The sequence below is a fragment of the Balaenoptera acutorostrata genome, chromosome 2, assembly GCF_949987535.1.
Source record: "Balaenoptera acutorostrata chromosome 2, mBalAcu1.1, whole genome shotgun sequence".
Lineage (NCBI taxonomy): Eukaryota > Metazoa > Chordata > Mammalia > Artiodactyla > Balaenopteridae > Balaenoptera > Balaenoptera acutorostrata.
Genome location: NC_080065.1, coordinates 80,751,288 through 80,775,328, shown reverse-complemented (window position 1 = coordinate 80,775,328; position 24,041 = coordinate 80,751,288). Strand labels below are relative to the sequence as shown.

Sequence of the window (24,041 nt, the reverse complement as noted above, 5' to 3'; positions counted from 1 at the left end):
GCCTCTCATTATCGCGGCCTCTCTTGTTGCGGAGCACAGGCTCCAGACGCGCAGGCTCAGCAATTGTGGCTCACGGGCCCAGTCGCTCCGCGGCATGTGGGATCCTCCCAGACCAGGGCTCGAACCCGTGTCCCCTGCATCGACAGGCAGATTCTCAACCACTGCGCCACCAGGGAAGCCCTAGACTTTTTTTTAAACCTCCTCTTTTGAACCATAAGTCACTTTAGCTAGGTCACATCTGGCTAATGCTAATGTTAAATTAAATTAAAAAGTGAAATCTCCACATTATTAGATATCTTTAGGCTCTTCTCAAAGTAGATTTGAATAAACTTCCACGAATGGCTAGCACTGGCAAGAGGAGGAGATACACTTCATTATGGGCAGCTAAACATAGTACCTTAAACTTTAGTAATTGAATGGAAAAAAAATCCAAGAATTGTAATGAGATTGTAGAGTCAGAGCTATCACTGGCGTTTCAAGAAATTGATGTAGGAGTTATGGTAGACAGCATTCTGAAGATAGCCCCAGTGGCTGCTTCAGCCAAGAATTTGCTAATCATCAGAAACAAGGGTTCTGGAATAATAAAAATAAAACAAAAACAACAGCAGGCTTTTTCACTCTCAGAAGTCATTCTGAGAATGTACTCAGAATAATGCAAGCTGTTTTAGATACTGAATTTCATTAAAAATAATAAGGTATGTATGTGTGGGGTTCTAAAAAAGCTTCTAAAATGACCAAAGGAATGGATGTCTTTCTCCATTACAAGGAAAAGAATAAAATAAACTCCTCCTTAGTATGGAGAAAACTGATCCAAAGGCACACATGGTCTTAGATTATAAAATAATAGTAGATATGGATGAGATAAACACAGACTTATTCATTAGGCTGCAGAACTGGAAGGGACCCCACGGTTGCTGTTCTAGCTCTGTTGCTCCCTCTTGGTCACTTTGGTTCTAGTTAGGAAGCCCGTGCTTCTGGTCTGGAGGCCAAGGGGACAAGAAGAGTGGTAAGAGCAGCCCATGATTTGCTGCCCTTTGCTGCTTGCCAAGAAGCTCAAGCTTAAGAGTTTGCCACAGCAATTCTCTCATTTTGGAAGCAGGCTTTTATTTTTCATTTCTTTCAGAGAATTAAATATTGCCTGTTGTGACGGGGCTTCAGAAAAACATTAAGCTACACGAATTGAGAACATTTATGACTATAATAGTAGTAAGATGAAACGACAGGGGATTTGATTTTAGGTTTTAAACTTTTATCTAGGGAAGATAAGACAGCAGCTTGCTTAAATTCGCTCCTGATGTCATTAGAATGTAAGTTCCATGAGGCTAGAGATTTTTGTGTTTTGATCACTACTGTATTCCCATCATCTAAAAATAGTGTTTGGTACACTGTAGGTGGCTCAATAAGTATTTTCTGAATGGGTGTTCCATACATATGATTCTACCTTTGTAACTTTAGTAAGGATCATCTTGGTCTTAGTATTTTAAGGAATGTTACTTAATGTTTATCTTCTTTAATGTCCTGACCTTAGAAATCTAGTTTTTAAAATGTCTATAAAAAATCAATTACCTCCTAATTCTACACACTTCCAAATTAACATTTTCTTTGATTTTGTTGATTCTAAAAAAATTGACATACTAGTGTTAAGTGGATCTGATCCCTTAGAATATGGGAGAGTAAACTTAAGATTCAAAATGTCGGCAATGACTTTCAGTGTGACAGTCCTAAGGCCATGCTGATGAGTATAAAGTTTTCAGCTTGAGATCATGGTGTCTCAACCTCTGCATTATTGACATTTTCAGCTTGATAATTCTTTGTTTGGGGAAGGGGGTGCTGTCCTGTGCATTGTGGATTGTTTAGCAGCAACCCTGGCCTCTACCGTCTAGATGGCAGCAGTATTCCCCCTGTGGTGTCAACCAAAAATGTCTCCAGACATTGTCAAAAGTCTTGTGGGGGTCAAAATTGCCCTTGATAGAGAACCACTGTTTGAGATATTGGAGATATGATGACAAAAGTTTTACCCCATAGGGAAAATGATGAAAACACCATATGGATTAAGTACACGTTTCCTTTCAATTGCTAAGAAGATACAGCAAATTTGAACCTAATCAGACCTATTATGAGCACAATACCTATAATGTGAGGGGGTAGATGAATATCAGGACTTTATAAACCACATAACTGTACTCCACTGAAGTCAGAGAACTGCAGATAGGAAGAATCTTTAGAGTCATCCAGAGTAAGCTCATTTGATGAAACTGGGATCCTGAGTAGATAAATAACTTGCCCTGTTCTTATAGTTGTTAGTAAGTGGCATTTTTTTAAAAAATAAATTTATTTTTATTTATTTATTATTTTTGGCTGTGTTGGGTCTTCGTTGCTGTGTGCGGGCTTTCTCTAGTTGCAGCGAGTGGGGGCTACTCTTCGTTGTGGTGTGCAGGCTTATTGCGGTGGCTTCTCTTGTTGTGGAGCACAGGCTCTAGAGTGTGCGGGCTTCAGTAGATGTGGCACGTGGGCTCAATAGTTGTGGCTCGTGGGCTCTAGAGCACAGGCTCAGTAGTTGTGGCTCATGGGCTTAGTTGCTCCACAGCATGTGGGATCTTCCTGGATGAGGGCTTGAACCCATGTCCCCTGCATTGGCAGGTGGATTCTTAACCACTGCGCCACCAGGGAAGCCGGTAAGTGGCATCTTAATGAGTAGTACCACCAGCACTTGTTTAACAGTTGTCTGGAAGAAACAAGCATGTAGCCCTTAAAGTTCCCAGTCTGGTGTAGTATAGTATATATGGGAAGGGACACACAGCTGGACTAGTGTCCTTAAACTGGTAAAAGAAGAAAGCATCACTTGATGTTGAAAAAAATACAGATGGAGAATTGTAGTAGTAAACTAAAGGGACTTGTAATTCTGGCTGAAAATATAAACAGGTTCAAAAATGGCTAATTTCAGTGGTAAAGGTAGCTCAAAGTTATAAAAACGTGTTTTGAGAGTCAGTCTATCAAAAACATTGAATGCATCTATTTGATATTGAGAGACCTTTTTTTTTTCTGAGACCCATCTTTAAACTTGCACAGAAAAATCTGAAAGATAACGTGCTGTAATTCATATAACCTTTGCAGACATGCTATTAACAGCAGCCTTGACCTATCTGTCAGTCAAATGACTATGTGGGTACATATAGCACTAATACAAATAGTCTTGATAGCTTATTTAAGCTTCCTAAGCTCAGGTGAGACAGTAAGTAAAGTGAAAATATGCTACAGCAATTATTATACTGAAAACCATCTTTGATTTCTCAAATATCAATGTTTAAGTGGCTCTTTTCCTTTTAACCCAGGTGAGATAGAATATCAATGTTTACCAAATAATAAGTTATAACTTTTTATTCCATTCATTCATTCATTAAACAAATATTTAATTGTGTACCTACAATGTACAGGCACTACGTTGGAAGTGGGAATAAAGTAGTGAGAAAGAGAAACAGGGTCTGTGCCCTCCAAGAATTATTATCCCACTGAGGAATAAAACTCAGATCATATTTTAACCATCTCACACAGAGAGTGATAGTGATATGGAATACAAGGCATTCAACCTTAGATTCTTTTTATTATTGGACTGACTGAGAAAACAAAGAAAGAAAACAATTTCAAATAGGATAATATGAATAGTTGTATCTTACTTTGGATTAGCCTTACTTTCCAAAAAAGTAGAAGGATTTTAAAGAGAAACTGGTGAAACTTTGTGAAATGAGCACATATTATTTCATTTAATGCTCACAACAAAGAAATTAAACTTCAGTTAGCTTAGATAATATTCCCAAGATTATACTTCAAGTTAGTAGTAAACAGAGAAACTAGGATTCAAAAGTAGGCAATCTGATTCTAGATCTCTACTCTTATCCTCTATGCTTAGTTGCCTAATTTTTGAGGACTGAGTAAAATGAAAGAAAAAAAAGTTACAATAGAATAAATTTGGGGAGAACTGAAAAAAGCAAGTAGCAAGAAGATTATGGTCTTCAGAACAAATTGTAAAGTGAGTAATAAAGTAGCCATTGTATAACTAAATCAAAATAAATCATGGACTAAACAATTTTATAGACCTTTAATGTTTAAGAAAAATAAAATTACTAGCATATAATTTCAATATTTTAAGAAGATTAAAGAAAGCTAAAGATTTAGCCAAATTAACACAATCTAGGGATTAAGAGATTTACATTCACCTTTGTGGAGAAATAAAAGAAGTCAAAAAGGGTACATGTATGTATTATAGCAGTGGGCTGCCTGTTAGAATCATTTTTATTTTATTTTTTACCTGATGGAGTGATGTCCTGAAGTATAGTCCAGTTTTCCAAATTTTTGTGTTCGGTAGCCATGCTTCTCCATGACATCCATCCATGTTGTATAATTTGGATCTAAGCCCTTAAAGTTATTCCAAGATTCTGTTAAGTGAGTGAAGAGGCCACTCCACATTGCTGGGGGAAAAAAATGGGATCAGTGTAAATAAAGCTTAACAATTCATTTTAATGATTAAGACAATTATACCAAGAGAAAAGAGACTGACTACTAGTTTAGAGCTTGTGCTCTGCAACAAGATATATCTGCATTTAGTGTTTTACCTAACATTTTTGATTGTTACCTCGTTTTATCAAGGGGAAAACTGAAATGAATTACTATTTCCATTTTACAGGTGAGTCTCTAAGGCTTACAGCAGTGGTCCCCAACCTTTTTGGCAACAGGGACCAGTTTCATGGAAGACAATTTTTCCACAGACTGTGGAGGGGGGATGGTTTAGGGATGATTCAAATGCATTACATTTATTGTGCACTTTATTTCTATTATTACATTGTAATATATAATGAAATAATTATACAACTCACCATAATGCAGAATCAGTGGGAACCCTGAGCTTGTTTTCACTTGCCATTCACTGATAGGGTTTTGATATGTCTTCAAGCAATTGATTTATTATGGTCTCTGTGCAGTCAAACCTCCCTGCTAATGATAATCTGCATTTGCAGCCGCTCCCCAGTGCTAGCATCACCACCTCAGCTCCACCTCAGATCATCAGGCATTGGATTCTCATAAGGAGCGCGCAACATAGATCCCTTTCATTCGCAGTTTATAGTAGGGTTTGTGCTCCTATGAGAATCTAATGCTGCCACTGATCTGACAGGAGGTGGAGCTCAGGTGGTAATGCAAGCGATGGGGAGTGGCTGTAAATACAGATGAAGCTTCGCTTGCTCGTCCACCACTCACCTGCTCTGCAGCCCAATTCCTAACAGGCCACGGACCGGTACCGGTCTGTGGCCCGGGGGTTGGGGACCCCTGGCTTACAGGTTAAGTTGTTTAAGGTAAATAAATGGAATTAAATATAAAGCTTGTCTGACTTGAGTCATAAAAATAATCACTAAGTATTTGTTGGTTAATTTTCCAAGTTGGTCAAATGAAGTACAGATCTCATTTCCCAAAAATCCTCAAGGCTTTTCCCTATTTCTTGTCTATATACTGGCTTGCCACAAAAAACTTATGTGTACTATGTCTTTTCTCTCATTTTCTACAGCTATCATTGTTTAGTCAATAATTTTTTTTTCAAATATTAACAGACCTAAAGGGAGAAATAGATAGCAATACAATAATACTAGGGGACTTCAACAGCAGATAGGTCTTCCAGACAGAAAACCAATAAGGAAACACTGGACTTAACCTACATGTTAGAACAGATGGAATTAAGATTTTCAGTACATTCCATCCAAAAGCAAAAGAAAGTACATTCTTCTCAAGTGCACATGGAACATTCTCCAGGAAGATCATATGTTAGGACACAAAACAAGTCTTCATAAATTTAAAAAGACTGAAGTCATATCAAGCATCTTTTCTGACCACAATTATATGAAACTAGAATCAGTTATAAGAAGAAAACTGGAAAATTGACAAATATATGGAGTTTAAACAACATGCTCCTGAACAACCAATGGGCCAAAGAAGAAATCAAAAGAGAAGTCAAAAAATATCTTGAGACAAATGAAAATAGAAATACAACATAGCAAAACAAATGGCATGCAGAAAAAGCAGTTCTAAGAGGGAAGTTCACAACTTTAAGTGCCTACATTATAAAAAAGAAATAGCTCAAATAAACAACCTAACTTTATACCTCAAGGATCTAGGAAAAGAAGAACAAACTAAGCCCAAAGTTAGTAGAAGAAAGGAAATAACAAAGATCAGAGTGGAAATAAATAAGAGACTAAAAAGACAATAGAAAAGATCAATAAAACTAAGAGTTGTTGGGGCTTCCCTTGTGGTAAAGAATCAGCCTTACAATGCAGGGGATGCAGTTTTGATACCTGGTCAGGGAACTAAGATCCCACATGCTGCGGGGCAACTAAGCCCATGCACCACAACTACTGAGCTTGTGCACCTCAATGAGAGAGCCTGCATGCCACAAACTATAGAGCCCATGCACCCTGGACCCCGCACGCCACAACCAGAGAGAGAAAATCCTGCACACCACAACTAGAGAGAAGCCCGTGTGCCATGACAAAGAGCTCGTGCCACAACGAAAGATCCCACACGCCTCCAATGAAGACACCACATGCCACAACTAAGATGCAGCCAAACAAACAAACAAAAAAACTAAGAGTTGTTTTTTTCTTAAATAAAATGGACAAATCCTTAGCTAGACTTTCCAAGAAAAAAACAAGGGGACTCAAATAAAATTAGGAATTAAAGAGGAGACATTACAACTGATAACCACAGAAAGACAAAGGATCATAAGAGACTAACTACCATGAACAATTATACCAACAAATTGGAAGAATTGGATACGTTCCTAGAAATGTAAAACCTACCAAGATTGAATCATGAAGAAATAGAAAAGCTGAACAGACCAATTATGAGTAAGGAGATTGAATTGGTAATCAAAAACCTCCCAATGAAGAAATGTCCAAGACCAGATGGCTTCACTGGTGCATTCTATCAAACATTTAAAGCAGAATTAAAACTAATCCTTCTGGGGCTTCCCTGGTGGCGCAGTCGTTAAGAATCCGCCTGCCAATGCAGGGGACGCGGGTTCGATCCCTGGTCCGGGAAGATCCCACATGCTGCGGAGCAACTAAGCCTGTGCGCCACAACTACTGAGCCTGCGCTCTAGAGCCCACGAGCCACAACTACTGAAGCCTGCGTGCCTAGAGCCCGTGTCCTCAACAAGAGAAGCCACCACAATGAGAAGCCTGTGCACCTCAACGAAGTGTAGCCCCCGCTGGATGCAACTAGAGAAAGCTCATGTGCAGCAACGAAGACCCAACACAGCCAAAATAAATAAATTAAATAAATAAATAAAGAATAAGCCAATGAGGTACATTTTAAAAAAAACAAAAACAAAAAGACAATCCTTCTCAAACTCTTCCAGAAAAGAGAAGATGAGGAAACATTTCCAAACTCATGAGGCCAGCAATACCATGATAGCAAAACAAGACAAGGACACTACAAGAAAAGGAAATTATAGGCCAAGATCTCTGATGAACATAGATGCAAAAATTCTCAACAGAATATTAGCAAACCTAATTTAACAATACTTTGAAAGAATCGTACATCATGATCAATTGGGATTTACTCCAGGAAGGCAAAGATGGTTCAACATCTGCAAATCAATCAATGTGATATACTACATTAGCAAAATGAGGGATAAAAAAAAAATATGATCATCTCAATAGATGCAGAAAAAGCCTTTGACAAATTTCAGCATTCATTCATGTGGGATGAATTGAGAGATTAGGATTGACATATATACACTACCATGTGTAAAATAGATAGCTAGTGGGAACATGCTGTATAGCACAGGGAGCTCAGCTCAGTGCTCTGTGATGATGTAGATGGGTGGGATGGGGGAGGAGTGGGAGGGAGGTCCAAGAGGGAGGGGATATATGTATACATATAGCTGATTCACTTCCTTGTACAGCAGAAACTAACACAACATTGTAAAGCAACTATACTCCAATTAAAAAAAACCTCTTGACAAACTGGGTATAGAAGGAATATATAGAAGCCCACAGCTAACATCATATTCAATGGTAAAAAGCTAAAAGTTTTTCCTCTAAGATCAGGAATGAGACAAGGGTGCCCACTCTCAGCACTCTTATTCAACACAGTTCTAGAAATCCTAGCCTGAGCAGTTAAGCAAGAAAAAGAAATAAAAGGCATCCAAATCAGAAAAGAATAAGTAAAATTGTCCCTATTTGCAGAAACATGATATTATATATAGAAAACCATAAAGACTTTACCAAAAAACTGTTAGAACTAATCAATACGTTCAGTAAAGTTGCAGGATATAAAATCAATATGCAAAAATCAGTTGCATTTCTATATACTAATGATGAACTATCAGAAAAAAATTACCCAAAAAATCCATTTACAATTGTATATATAAAAAAGAATAAAATACTAACAAATAAATTTAACCAAGGAGATGAAAGATCTGTACACTAAAAACTTTAAGACACTGATGACAGAAACTGAAGAAGATACAAGTAAATGAAAAAATAGAAAGCAAAGATGAGGAACTAGTCAGTAGCAAATGTGTGATTACTTATGTGTACTAACCTAGATTGCTGATTGAGACTAAATGAAATATTTAGTGAAGAGATGTTGCATCTTAGTGTATTTGCTGTGTCTTGTCTGATTTATCACCTTGTCTACCTGTGTGCCTTTATAATTCAGTATAAGCATCCCTTCAGTACTTTAGCCTCCTCTGCTTTGTGCAGATAGAGTGTGGAGTCTTTCTTTATGTTATCTCATTCCACTTGCTCAATAAAGAATAAAAAATTAACAGAACTTCATACCTGCTTTCATTAATTGTTATAATTATTTCCTTAAAAGTCTGTTTCAGATTCTAAAAACCTGGTGATCAGGCAGATAGTAGGTCCTTACTGATTGCGGGTTGACTATGGCATTTATCATGTGTTCAGCAGTTATGTTGCTGTTGGGGACACAAATGTTAATAAGGCCCCAGTGTTTGGAGCTTAGCTTTGGTGGTACCTCATTGTTGGTTTTTTGGGAGGTAGCATTATGGCTATATATTGGGGACAGATTGCCAGAAGTGTTATGTGGATGCACATAAGCCTAATCTGACTGGTTCAACTCATGGAAATGTTCTTATTTTCTCTAGAATACGGTGTATACCTTAAACTAATACAGTGTTATATGTCAATTACATCTCAGTAAAACTGGAAAGAAATCCCTTTCCTTTTCCCTTTTCTGTGTACACACATGGCAGGGTTGAATCCTTTTCTCATCTAACAAAATGCTTTCTTTTTGAGGAGTGGAATGGGGCATTACCCAGCTTTGAATCCCAATGATGCTAGTTACTGAGTGACCTTTGATAAGTTATTTAACCTTTCAGTACTTTAGTTGTCATCTGCAAAATGGGGATAATAACAATATCTACTTTGTGAAAATGTGGCGAATTATATAAATTAAGACATGTAAGGCAGTTATATTGCCAGGCACATAGTAAGAATGCAATAAATGTTAGTTTTTATTACTATTATTCCTTCTCTTTGTTCAAACTCTCCAAAATATACTTCTTCCAGGAAAAGCATCACCTAACATTTTTGTAGAGTTCATTGAGCACTTTTTAAAATCCGTTATCTCATTTGATGCTGGGAACAACCCTGTGAGGGACACAGCACATACAGCGTTCTGTAGATAAAGAAACTGAGGGACTTGCTTGACGTGGTCCATTGAGGATTGGAATCCAGACATCACCCCACCCTGGTCCATTGCTCATTCCACTTGCTCAATAAAGAATAAAAAAATTAACAAACGTGTTTTTAATATACCTGGTCCTTCATCATTGAAATATCATTTATAATAGAGTTTAGGTTTCCTTTAATCATTGGTGATTATATAGTTGATGGTGCTGAAAATGTAGGTGAAAGAACTTGTGACTCAAATCACAGAGAATATGATGTCAGGAACTTATGGACAAAAGAAAATTGTTGGGTGCTATTTATGAGTTCCAAAGCAAACAATCATAAATTAGAGGAGAAAGAAAACAACTCTATCAGACAATAGAATTTATAAAAATGTCAATTTTCCCCGATTTTTCAGTTAGTCATGGCTTAATATCACTGTTATTTTGCCATTAAAACTATGCTTATTTGTTAAATTACTATAATAAAAGTGAACAATTAGATCTGGGATAGAAGTGAATTGAAACTGAAGAGAAAAAATATGTAATCTGAAATAATACAGAAAAATCCAGATATATCTGAAAAGTCCTAACTACTCTGTGGTATACTTTGACGTGTCCTCCCAACTCCCTATCTCTTACTAAAAAATTTCCTTGGAAATAGAACTCTTCAAGGAAATATGAGCATTTCCTAATTTGCCTGGATAGTCAAAAGATTTTTTTGTCACCAATCCTAAGGGAAATGAAACAATAATACTTGAACTAAATACCACTTTAGGTGATAAAATTCCTATTCTTAAAAAACCCCAATACCCAATACATACCTTAAAACACACATCACATATATTAAAATTCTCTTATTAGATGCCAAATATGACTTACTATCCTATTTTGGGGTATAATTTTTTAAATTGTGAAAACATTTTCAGCGTGGGACCACTTCCAGTAATATTAAAGCATGCTCATACCTGCACGCGATGGGCAGCAGATCGGAGAGTTTGTGTAGGCATTCAGAAAGGAAGTGCCATGTGCTTTCATGAAGTTGATAAAAGGAAGTTTCACTACCTGACTTCCTGGATAAAATGTTAGCCTTCCATCCTGGAATAAAGAAATTTAATTACCATTGATTACATCACAAAAGAAAATAATTTCCTTTAAGTTTAACCATAAAATTCACAAGTAGCAAAAGACTTCAATATGATCCTAAGAATCCTCAAAAGATAAAAACAGGTAGGGAAACCGTTATCATTCTCTGGTTCATAATATTGAGAATTCAATGTAGTGTGACATTTGGATCCATTTGAATATAGTAAATAAATTAAAGGAACTTCCTGGAAAGTTTCTTTTTGGGGGATGATGGACGGAGTGAACCAATGTTTATTGAGTATTTAGTATGTGCCAGGCACTGTGAAAGATCTGGAGATACAATGGTGAATAAAAACAGAGTCCCTGGCCTCATGAAGCTTACAGTCTAGTAGGGGAGGCAAAAACATACTCGTAAATAAGCTAAGAATAATTACAAGTTACTGTGATATGTGCTTTGGGAAAAGCCTAAGATACAGAATAACAAGGGAGACCTACTTTGATACAGGGAAGGCTTCTCTGGGAAGTGAGACCTAAACAATGAGAAGGATCAGCCATTCAAATAACTTAAGGGACATGTAAAGTTAGAGATACCTGCAGGACTTAAGTGGAGATAACAACTAAGCAGCTAGAGAAATGAGCCTGAAGATTGGAAGAGATGTTTGGGTTGGAGATACGCATTTTGGAATCGAATTGGGAATTGAAGAACTCTTCTTGGTAAGGAGCAAAAAGGGAAAAAAGGGTGTTCCAGTCCTGGAGTTATATCTACTGTATGTTTTCAATGTAATTGTAAATAAACAGTTTAAAAGTGAACCAATCCAAAATACGGGATATACATAAATCTTTGAGATGTCTGAGATTTCCAAATGGATATATAAATTAGGCTGTAGGGTACAGACAGGAACCTGGAGCTCAGAGAATTCTATCCTGGTGAAATAAGTCTTTAACATATTCATGGTATTGAAAAGTGTGAGACTGAATGAAACCTTTAAGGGAGAGAGTGAAAAGAGAGGAAAGAAAGGAACCCTGAGGAGTCCCGAATAAGAGGAGAAGGCAGCATGGGAAACCGAGAAAGAACGGCCAGTGAGGGAGGAAGATATCAGTAAACTGAGTCTCATGAGAGCTGAGAGAAGACAGTGTGTCAAGAAAGGGTAATATTGTATATGTATAACTGATTCACTTTGTTATAAAGCAGAAACTAACACAACATTGTAAAGCAATTATACTCCAATAAAGATGTTTAAAAAAAAAAAAAAAGAAAGGGTAATAATAGCTGTGTTGAGAGAGTGTGTAAAAGAAGGCCAGAAAATGCACACTGGAATTAGGAGGATGGAGATAGTTGGTGATGCTGACAAGAGCACTTCCAATGGAGTTGTAGGGATGGACACCTAAAGCAGACAGGGAAAAGAGAATGGGAGGTGGCATGGTGAAAAAAACCTCTTCTAAGTAGTTGTTTTGCAAAGCAAAACAGAAAAATGGGATGGATGTTAGAGAGAGTTAGCTGGAGGATAAATGTGGGATTAAGGTCAGGTTTTTTTAAAGATGGGGAATATTAGAGCATGCTTGTATGTTGAAATAAATACCACTTCTAGCAGGAGTAATCACTGAATGCTAAGCAAACAACTCCTGACTTCCTGAATAATGAGCTAGGAAGCCCAAGACAAAAGTGCATAAGAATTTTGTTAAATTCATAAATTCAAACCCTCAGAAACTTATCCTCGTAAATCCCAAATGCCTAGATGTATTATTCCTACAATCTTTTGGATATGGGGGATAATAACCATTTGTGGCCACTGGTTGTAATCTAGACAACCCAGCCACCCAGGTTCATCTAGCTGGAGGGATGCAGCAGGTAGTCATGTGGCAGAAGCACTGCAATGATTCAAATAGTGAGGCTTGGACTCCCAAGTCCTGCAGGCTAGGTTCAAATGGGTGTAACGACCACTGCAAACGGCTACAGCAGCATATCTATAACTCACGTTAGCAATTTCTTGACTCATTTCTATGACTGGTACAAGGACTTCATCTGCATCGAAAGCAGGCTAGAAAGCAGGGATCTTTAAAGTGCAGAGCAGCAGGGAAAGCAAACGGTGGAGGAGGATAACTGCCTCACTTGGGGAAGTTTCTAACGTGGAATGTGTGAAAGGTGGTCCATGTAAAGATTACTGCCTAAGGGGCTTCCCTGGTGGCGCAGTGGTTGAGAATCTGCCTGCTAATGCAGGGGACACGGGTTCGAGCCCTGGTCTGGGAAGATCCCACATGCCGCGGAGCAACTAGGCCCGTGAGCCACAACTACTGAGCCTGCGCGTCTGGAGCCTGTGCTCCGCAACAAGAGAGGCCGCGATAGTGAGAGGCCCGCGCACCGCGATGAACAGTGGCCCCCGCTTGCCACAGCTAGAGAAAGCCCTCGCACAGAAACGAAGACCCAACACAGCCAAAAATAAAAATAAAAATAAATAAATTAAAAAAAAAGATTACTGCCTAAAATATATAAGGCATTCCACAAATATTCAGTGAATTAAATGAAACGAGTCTTTAATTCAGAGCTGTTCAATTTACAAAAGGCAAATTTAATATGTTCAAAATTCAACAGTGTATTTTTGCAAAGCTTAATAAACCTGGATTAAGTACATCAGTGGAAAGATTTGTATTTGATTAGGTTCTTAGAAAATATTTAAATTATGCTACACATTCTCAACGTCAAAAGCATACCAATACTCTAAACAAAGATCAAAATTACTATATTATTAGAGAAAATATTAAACATTTCTAGAAGTTTTGGTGTTTTTAACTTCATGTAGTTTTTATACACTAGCAAATACTTTAAAAAACAGACTAAAACTGGTACCACTGCTCATGGTATCAATGGGAGGTGGTCCACATAATAATTAATTCTGAACTGAAATGGATCTTAACATGGTTAGCTGATAAAAACACAGAGAAAGTTAAGTTTTCCATAGTGTGGTACTGTGGTTCACAATGGATAGTCAGTCATAGGTCAAACTATAGTTCTATCACATTTAGTTGGGAGAGAAAATCTTACAGAATGGCTTTCAGAATAACTTCCATAATTTAATAATAGCCCATTTCAATTTTCTCAAGGTCATTCCTACAGTTCAAACAAATACAGTACTCTAACAGTGGGCATTTAAAAAAGAAAAAGAGGCCCACTAATTGGCTTTCTGCATAAAAGTGACAAAAATGATACCAATTGCCTTAATTTCTGTATTTTGCTTTTATTCTGGACTCTTGTGGGTCCAGGCATTTTCCCCCTTGGGATGGATGAGCTTTTTGTGTAGATATGATTTTGTGATCTGGATTGCTCCTTCTAGAACCATAACTTGGTTCTCAGTTCCTCATCATTCTGGGCCAGGGAAAACCAGTGAAGTTTAGATTTCAAGACATCATTCTAATTGAAGAATGTAACAGTAACTTTAACTGTCTAGATGTATTATCAAGCACGACTGTTAAGAGCATTCTTTTCAGATCTGTTCACCAGACTGAATGAGATCCTCACTAGACTCTGGTATACAGTCCTGTGCCCACCTCCCACTCCTGAAACCTCACCCAAACTAAAAACAATGCAGGTGCAGGGGTGGAAGGAGGGAGGCAGAGAGGATGCTTGTGCCCTTTAAGACCCAGGCAGAGGTGCTTATTTTCTCTTTTTAAAAAAAGGGTTTAAGATGTAATTCACACATCATAAAACCCATTTAATGTGTACAATTCAATGGTTTTTAGTATATTCAGAGAGCTGTGCAACCATCACCACAATCGATTTTAGAACATTTCCATCATGTATTCCTTGTATCCCTTAGCCATCACCCGCTAATCCTCCCATTTTCCCAAACCCTAGGTAATTGCTGACCTGTCTCTACTTTCTGTCTCTGTAGATTTGCTTTCTCTGGACAAACGAAATCATACAATATGTGGCCCTTTGTGAGTAGCTTCTTTCTCTTAGTGTAACAATTTCTAGGTTCATCCACACTGCAGCATGTTATCAGTACTGCATTTATTTTTTTATTGTTGAATAATATTACTAAATTTTATTTATCCATTTACCAGCTGATGTATATTTGGGTTGTTTTCAATTTTTGGCAGTATTAACATTCATGTACAAGTTTTTGTGTAGAGATATGTTTTTATTTCTCTTGGATATATACCTCAAAGTGGATTGCTGGATCATATGGTAACTCATGTTTAGCATTTTAGGAATTGCTAAACTGTTTTCCAAAGTGGCTGCACCATTTACATTCCCACCAGTAGTGTATAAGGGTCGCAATCCTCCCATATTCTCATGACTCTAGTTATTGTCTCCTTTTATTTTTCTTAATAAATTTATTTATTTTTGGCTGCGTTGGGTTTTCGTTGCTGAGCTTGGGCTTCCTCTAGTTGCAGCGAGTGGGGGCTACTCTTCGTTGTGGTGCGTGGGCTTCTCATTGTGGTGGCTTCTCTTGCTGCAGAGCATGGGCTCTAGGCACGCAGGCTTCGGTAGTTGTGGTGCGTGGGCTCAGTAGTTGTCGCGCGTGGGCTCAGTAATTGTGGCTCGTGGGCTCTAGAGCGCAGGCTCAGTAGTTGTGGCGCACAGGCTTAGTTGCTCCGTGGCATGTGGGATCTTCCCAGACCAGGGCTCGAACCCGTGTCCCCTGCATTGGCAGGCAGACTCTCAACCACTGCGCCACCAGGGAAGCCCTATTATCTCTTTTTGATTATAGTCATCTTAGTGGGTGTGAATTGGTGTCTCATTGTGGTTTTGATTTGCATTTCCCTAATGACTAATGATGTTGACTATCTTTTCATGTGCTTATTGACCATTTGCATATCTTCTTTGGAGAACTGTCTTTTCAGATCCTTTGCCCATTTTTTAATTGCGTAATCCAAAGTCACAAAGATTTGCCCCTATGTTTTCTTCTAAGGGTTTTATGATTTTAGCTTTTTTCATTCATCAATTCATTTTGAGTTACTTTTTGAAAATGGTGTGAGGCATTTTGCATGTGGATAGTCAGTTTTCCCAGCATTATCTGTTGAAAAGACTATTCTTTCCCCATTAAATGGTCTTTGCACCCTTACTGAAAAACCAACTGACTATAAACCTAAGAGTTTATTTCTCTACTTTCAATTCTATTCTATTGATTTATATGTCTATCTATTGTTATGCCAGTAACACACTATCTTGATTACTGTAGTTTGTGGTAAGTTCTGAAAGTAGAAAGTTTAAGTCCTCCAATTTTGTTCTTGGGTATTCTGGGTCCCTTGAATATCCATATGAATTTTAAGATGGGTTTCTCTGTTTCTGCAAAAACGTCATAGGGATTTTTATAGAGATTGCATTGAATCTGTAGATCAATTTGGTGATTATTACTATATTAACAATATTAAATCTGATTTCATAAACATAACATGTTTATATAGGTGTTCTTTAATTTCTTTCAACAATGTTTTGTAGTTTTTCAGAGTATAAGAATTGAACTTCTTTGGTTAGATTTAATCCTAAGTATTTCATTTTTTGGATGCTATTTTATTTTTACTTTTAAAAAATATTTATTTATTTATTTGGCTGCGCCAGGTCTTAGTTGCAGCATGTGGGATCCTCGTTGCCACATGCAGGATCTTTAGTTGCAGCATGTGGGATCTAGTTCCCTGACCAGGGATTGAACCCGGGCCCCCTGCATTGGGAGCACGGAGTCTCAGCCACTGGACCACCAGGTAAGTCCCTGGATGCTATTTTAAATAGAATTGTTTTCTTAATTTTATTTTCAGTTTGTTCATCAATCAAGTGTATAAAAATACAACTGATTTTTGTATATTGATCTTACATCCTACAGCCTTGCTAGACTATCTTATTAGTTCTAAAAGTTTTGTAGTAGATTCCCTAGGATTTTCTTTATACAAGATTATGTTAGGTGCAAATAGAGATACTTTTAATTTTTCCTTTCCAATCTAGATGACTTTTATTTCATTTTCTTGTCTAATTCCCTGTCTACAGGCTCCAGCTTAATTGCAATAAACATAGTGAGAACAGATAGCCTTGTCTTGTTCCTGATCTTTGGAAGAAAACATTGTCTTTTATAGTTAAGTATAACATTAGCTGTGGATTTTTTGCAGATGTTCTTTTTTTAAAAAATAAATTTTATTGATTTATTTATTTATGGCTGTGTTGGGTCCTTGTTGCTGCGCACGGGCTTTCTCTAGTTGCAGTGAGTGGGGGCTACTCTTCATTGCAGTGTGCCGGCTTCTCACTGTGGTGGCTTCTCTTGTTGTGGAGCACAGACTCTAGGCGTGTGGGCTTCAGTAGTTGCGGCATGCAGGCTCAGTAGTTGTGGCTCGTGGGCTCTAGAGCGCAGGCTCAGCAGCTGTGGTGCACGGGCTTAGTTGCTCCGTGGCATGTGGGATCTTCCCGGACCAGGGCTCGAACCTGTGTCCCCTGCATTGGCAGGCGGATTCTTAACCACTGCGCCACCAGGGAAGCCCTGTAGATGTTCTTAATCAGATTGAAAAAATTCTCTTCTATTTCTACTTGGTTGAGTGCTTTTATCATGAAGCGTTATTGAATTTTGTCAAATGCTGTTTCTGCATCTATTGATATGATCACGTGTTTTTTGCCCTTCATTCAATTAACGTGGTCTACTACACTGACTGATTTTCAGATATTAAACCCACCTTACATTTCAGGGATAAATCACACTTAGTCATGGTGTATAACCCTTTCTATATATTGCTGAATTTGATTTGCTTGTATTTTTTCAGGATCCCTTCTTTTATATTCATAAGGTATTAGTCTGCATACAATATTTATAAACACAAATATATAAAAATCTATGTGCTTATACTATACTAAAAAATAAACCAAATATTTCAGTCATCTTCAGAAGTTTCTAGGATGTTTTGATGCACCACCCAGGTTCCCTTTTAGAGTGAAAGATTGCATCTGCTGAAGAGAGTTGTCTTGCCCAAAATGGTGCCTCATTCTGGGAGCATTCCACAAGTAATGGCCATCCAACATGAGGGTACAAAAGCCTGGTCTCCTCACCACAAATGGAAACAGTTCTGAATCATCATACTAGTTTGAGAACTACCCATAAGATCAGCTGAGGCCACCAGTGAGACAGTGACAAAACTCAACTTCTCTCTGCACAATCCTGCTTTCTTCCTTTCCCTTTGATCTCATGAGTACTCCCTAATAAACCTCTTTCATGTTACTCTCCAATATTGCCTGTTTCCTAAGTTTAGATAATCATAAAGATTACTTTAATATTCTCAGCAAACCCTATGGGTATATCCAGATTATGTAACTTTAATCATCACGGGTTAATCTATGAGGAAAGGCAATACAACATAATGATTAAAAGCACTCTTTGGTGCCAGACATGCTTAACACCAATAATCTATGTGACCACAGTAACACCCAATCATAAAAAACTAATATTATAGTTAGTAACCAAACATTTGTCCAAGCATTAGGTTTAATATCATGGATAATACTAAAAGTATCAGGTAATGTTGACAGTAGTATTCTTTTTAGCTGATGGCTTGGGAGAGTTACAAAAACTGTTTTAAGTTTGGGATTAAACAGCAACAACAACAACACACATACACACACATACACAATTAATCTGGAATAGGGGCGAGTGTCAAATTATGTCAGCTAATGAATATAAATCAGTACTAACAGGATTATCAGACACCTGAGTAATAAAAATAACGTTGACCGCTGGAAAGCTAACAGGCTTTTATGTTGAGATAGAATGTTATTTTTCCCCACAATTGAATCAAGCGAGGGTATGGATTGAAAATTGATTAGTAGTGGTAAGATAATTTAGTGGGTCGAGGTCAGCAATTAAAAAAAATTTGCAAAGATGCTAATTGGAGTGCATCTTACTAAAGTATGTTTTATTTGTTTTACATGCATATCTATGTGGTGCACGTATGTGTGTACGGGGCCTCAAGGTAAAATGCATTTCTTACTTTGCATCAGGGTAAAACACGTTTGAAAGTCTCAGATTCTGCTCTCCAAAGCCAGCAGCACAGGAAGGGCTGTGGGCCGGTCGCGGGTGTGTAGCGGGGCGCCCCCTCCCCTGCCTTTCCATACTTACGAAGGAGTCGCTCACGACTAGCACCACGTTAGGCGCATCTGGCCAAGCCTGAACTGCTCCCCGCCTCTGCCCACCTGCCCCAGGAGCTGGTGTTGCCAGCGCCGAGACTGCGACCACCGCCACCCACAGCAGCAGCATCACGGGGAGCTGTTCTGGGAGCCCGGCCTCTGGGCGCTGGCCCCTGCCCCTCCCCCTAGGAAGTTCCACACGAGTAGAGGAGGGCGGGGATCGCAGAGATCGCAGTTCGGGTTCCTTCACCCGTAGAACTACAACTCCCATCAGGCTCGGGGTGGGCACATGCGCAAAGGAGGAATTCCCCATTCTCGACCCACGTTAAGACCTTTTAATCAAATACCGAGCGAACTAAAACCCAGCCATTTCCAGTCACGTGAGTGATGCCTGGCAAATGCGCATGCGCTCTGACTTCAGATTTGTCGTCTGTAGGAGAAGCATCTGTCCCAGGTTGGTGCCTGTCGCTTTTGCAGAAGTTGGAGCCGGTAGGCAGTTGAAATGTTACCTAGAGAGAGAAGGGATCAGGGGCCGAGGTTGCTTGTTTTGCGCCGAGCAAGCGTGGCTGAGTGTTAGGTGAGACCGTGAACTGGGAGATGATGAGGTGGCAGCGCGTCTGTCACTTAAGTTGGATTGGGCGGTTCTTTGTGGGGCCTCTGTCTGGACCGCCTAAGGTGCGATATGGATACCGGGTGGCCCCTCGAATACCTTCCTCCCAAGGATATTTCTAGCCTGCCTCATCCTATTCGCCGCTTTGCCGGTGCAGTCAGGCTTTATTGTGCTCTGGTGGGGTGAGGAGCGGGACCTGGTAAGAAAAGTTTCATCTTCTAGGTGGGGATAAGCTTAGGTGGACTTTACCTTCAGAGTGCAAGGGAGAGAAGCTGGACGGGTTCTCAGAGGGAGAAATGTTGGGCTGTGTGACGTGTTCGATTAACTGATGTAGATTCAGAATACCATTGTTTTGTTGCAGTGGTTTTGAAAAATCACTGGTCCTCTTGACTGTTGAACTCCTTTGGAGAAATCTGGAAGAAGCAGGTTTCTGTCCCAGAGCCAGATTCCTGATTTCATTATTATAGTTTCAGGTATATAATTTGTGTATCACATTAGTCGTTTTAGTATTTTGACAGGAAAAGGAGGAGTTGTAGCATTTATTTACATAAAATCAACCTTTAATACTAATATTTGACAGTATTTTTTGCATACAGTAATTGTAAAAAGGACAGACCTTATTTATTTAACACTCATATGGTGCTTCTTATGTGCTGGGTATTATACTACACATTTATTGAGCCCCTATTTTGTGCCAGGTACTTTTACATGGAGTATTTTCTGTAATCCTCACTTTCATCATTTTTCAGATAGGAAAGCTGAGACTTGGACAGGTTAAATGACTTGCCTAAGGTTACGCAGGGAGCCAGTCTGAGTAGGACTTGAATTTGAGTAGTCTCTGCCCTAACTCATTGCCATGCTGTCTCTAATTAACTGCAAAATGTTATGCCATTCTAGTGAACTTAATCTCTGTTACTGAAGGAGCATTATTAATCAAGCAGCATGCTAAAGATCTATGGGAGCAGACAAATATATAAACAATAGTACCTGACCATAAGGAACTTACACTCTAGGGAAAAAAATAAAATAATACAGTATGAAAGGTAATACACATAGGCTCCCTCATTAACAGGATATGCTTCAAATATTTGTTTTGAGTTAATTTGGAATGTGGAACACATTTTACCATAGAAACAATGTTGACTGACATTTAGGTTCATAAAAAATATATTTAACTTTATCTGTGGCATAGTATTGATTTTTGTAAACTATTTACTCTCTATGGCCTTGTTTTCACAGGACGTGTATTCTGAGTTCCCGGTCAGGATGACAGGAACACATCTTTTTCTTTCTCTCTCTCCCCTTGGCGGTGTCAGTGGGAGCAGGTGCTGTACTGGGTTGGAGTGAGATAGATATTTTAGGGTCCCAGACATATAGCGCTGGAAAAATCTAAGAGACTTCTAGTCTTATTCTCATCTCACATTCAATTTGTTGTACAATCTTTCTCCCAAGTGGATTGTGCAGTCTGTGCCTTTTCATCTCCAGTGATGGGAAACACTTCCTTCGAGGAGCCCGTGCCATATTTGTACAGGTTTAATTATTAAAAGTTCATATTTTGAGCTGCAGTCAGTCTCCCTCTACTTTTGCCCATTCGTTAGTCCATTTACCTTCACTTTTACATGAATAATCTCTCCCTTTCAACAGCCCTTTTCACCTTCCCCACCAATTTTTTTCCCCCAGGTCTCCCCCAGTTCCTTCGGGTAATTATCATGTAATTTCAGGTTTGTTTGTTATTTGATGACTCTTTTCTGGACATAAAGCGTGTTTGCTTATCAGTAACTTACCCTGTCAGAAAAGGTACTTTTGAGTTGTTTGTGCACATCTTTCTGTGTGTACATGTGTGTATATAGTGTATTGTAGTGAGGAAGAGCTCCATTATGTGTATGTTTAGGTCATCAGTTAAAGATATCTACGTTACGGGTTACTTGCTTTAGTGAAATACTTTGTGGTTCAGCGAAGTCTTCAGTTAAAAGTCTTGGTCTAGGTTTTGGTTCTTCATAGTTTTTTAACGTCCATAATATCAGCAGCACTGTATTCTGCTCTAAGAAAAGGAGACTAAGTGTGCAGTTAGTGACTATATGGAACAAATTCAGTATCATCTGCACCTGCTGTGATTCTATGACTATTTGTTGAATATCCACAATATACCAGACACTAGGAAATAAAAGAGAGTAATAGGAATAGTTTTTTTTCCGAACGAACCTCCAGTCTAGTTGTGGGAAACAAACACTCACAGACCTGTAAATTTAATAACAGTATAAAAGATAACAAAAAGTACAGTTAACTGCCAAACAAAAAACCCCAAACCAGAATATACCAAATGGTACTTTGAAGAATGCTAGTGTGCTTCACAATGTTAATTGCTGTTCATTGAAATAAATGTTCCATAGTGGGGATTCCCTGGTGGTCCAGTGATTGGGACTCCACGCTTTCACTGCCAAGGTCGTGGGTTCAGTCTCTGGTTGTAGAACTAAGATCTCGCAAGTTGTGCCACGCGGCCAAAAACAAAAAAAAGTTCCATAGTAATATAAGTTTCAGAGTTGCTGGGTTAAACTATATTTGGTTCTTTACTATAGGGTTTCTCAGAGCCTTTAAAATGCTAACATGCACTATGACTTTAAAAGAGTGATACATATAGTGTGTAGTATTCACAAAATTACGAGGTCATATTGTTAACACCTTTAAGCATGTTAATATTCCTTTGAATACATTTTTGGAAATGTTAGTAGAGACAGTAAGTGTTGTAAGTTCAGACTCTAGTGTAAGATTTATCTGAGATGGCTTTATGCTTGACACTTGAATTTGGCTTTGAATTACATGTAGCATTTGAGTAGACAGAAGCAAGTATGGACAGGCTGAATGGGAGAAGTAAAGACGGAGATGTGGAAAGCATTGGGGAGTGGTGAAAAAAGTAATATGAGCTAATATTGAAAAGGGGATTCTTCCTTTCTCACTTTAGCAAATTGCGAATTACTGCTTTTTGACAGTGGGGAAACTAAATGTTTTTGAGTAGGCTTTGGAAGCTGGAGGTCATAGTGTTTGGTAGGTGTTGGATACGTAAGGAACTCCAAAAATATATCACCTTTATTTAGGGATTTTTTTGACCTGAGAGAGAATACATCTGTATAGAACATAAAGCATCTGTTAAGTTGCAGGCTTTACTCTATTATTTGTGTAATGACTAATTTGAAGGAGATACTTGCGTTTGATGATAGCCGTCTTTTGAAGAACATAGGCAAGAAGGTTGCTTCTTGAGAGATCAAGGAAGGAAGGATTGGGGATTTTAAATGTGTAGAGAAAGTATATAATAACCACTGTTGGTTAGGAATGGGAAAAAAGTGGTGAAGTTGATTGAGAGGGTGGTAGGAGATATGGACAACAGAACTAATAGCTATTGTGTTCAGGTACTCTGTCTATGTACATATCAGGTAAGTGATCTCGTTCTCACTTTAGCAATGAGGAAATAGGCTTGGAGGTGAAGTAAGGTGCCCAAGATCTGCGGAGACTTGAATCCAGATCCATCTTTCTTGACTTGGTGGGTGGATATGGCAGAATGAAGGGGCTGACAAAATCTGGGGAATTTTGTAAGAACAGAGTTGAAACAACTGAGTAAATCAGTAAAATTAGGTTGAGTGAGGAGGGTAATCATTTGTAGCTGGATGGAGGCTTAAAGAAGTTAGTGAAATGGGGAGTCAGGCTTTAACTTTTATTTTACCTCCTCACCCCGTGTTTAACTTTTATTTTACTTTCCTAAACATTATTAGGATCACAGTACTTTCTCTTCTTACCAGTAAGACCCTTTTCTGTGGAACTAACCCTTCTATTTAAGTACATATATCACTAGTACATGTTTTAGTAAACTCACTTTCTATTTCTTCTTCATCCCTACCAGGTTCACCTAAATTTTGTTCATTTCCTAGTTCTAAAGTAGCATTTTTTCCATTTTTACTTTATTCAGTTTTTCAGAACTACCTCCATGCTCTCCAGGAAGCATTCTAGATTAATTTTGTTTGACAGAATCCATTCCAGAGATACCATCAAAAGATACTTAGAATTTGTAGTCGTGTAAAGGTTGTGTTAGTATTTCAGATGGCTATTTAGATGGATTTTTAATATTTTTTTAAAAGTCTGCTCTATTTTATTAAATTACAAACTAGTCTAGTTGCATAGACTAGTTGCCCTCATACGGACAACTTTTTTTCATGTTTATAATTCCTTATGTGGCTTAGAACAAGATTCACTTTAGTGTAGTCAGCTTGCAGATTGTGAGTAAATAGTGCCCTTAATTGTCCTAGATTCAAAGCAAAGTAGCATAGAAATAGGTGATAGTCTCTTCTGGCTCAGTTTTTTATGTTGAAGTCAGTGTATTTTGAGTTTCTGTAATTTTTTTCTGAGTCTTTCTGATTTTTTATGATGTTCCTTTTACACCTTGTGCCTATGGCAACACAGTTCAGACTGATTCAGAAATTTGGAGATTACAATTAGTGTCTCTTTGGGAAAGAAAAAAGATGGAAAATTGTACATAATTATTTCTCATGTTTTAAATTCTGAATTATGAAAATTGAACCTGA

General features: G+C 38.3%; 2 protein-coding genes across 10 annotated transcripts in view; one reads left to right on the top strand and one right to left on the bottom strand.

The window, feature by feature from the left end:
* Window positions 1-19,109, bottom strand: part of ARSK (arylsulfatase family member K) — a 47,015-nt gene extending 27,906 nt beyond the window's left edge. For all 3 annotated transcript variants that reach the window (XM_057540179.1, XM_007197452.2, XM_057540180.1), the window contains exons 1-3: window positions 18,853-19,109; window positions 10,648-10,777; window positions 4,307-4,466 (exon numbers count right to left, since the gene is read on the bottom strand). In XM_057540179.1, the coding sequence (XP_057396162.1) occupies window positions 4,307-4,466; window positions 10,648-10,777; window positions 18,853-18,990 (428 nt within the window). In that variant the 5' untranslated portion in view covers window positions 18,991-19,109. The remainder of the gene's footprint in view (window positions 1-4,306; window positions 4,467-10,647; window positions 10,778-18,852) is intronic.
* SKIC3 (SKI3 subunit of superkiller complex) overlaps window positions 1-24,041 on the top strand; it is a 144,852-nt gene that overhangs the window by 39,663 nt on the left and 81,148 nt on the right. For 2 of the 7 annotated variants that reach the window (XM_057540177.1, XM_007197455.2), the window contains exon 1: window positions 19,300-19,437. The exons of 1 other annotated variant lie outside the window; for it this stretch is intronic. The gene's annotated coding sequence lies outside the window, so the exon portion shown is untranslated. Of the gene's footprint in view, window positions 1-16,443; window positions 16,466-19,244; window positions 19,438-19,606; window positions 19,670-24,041 lie in introns of those variants that run through there. 4 more of the 7 variants (XM_007197457.2, XM_007197453.2, XM_007197456.2 and 1 more) reach the window with 4 other exon arrangements.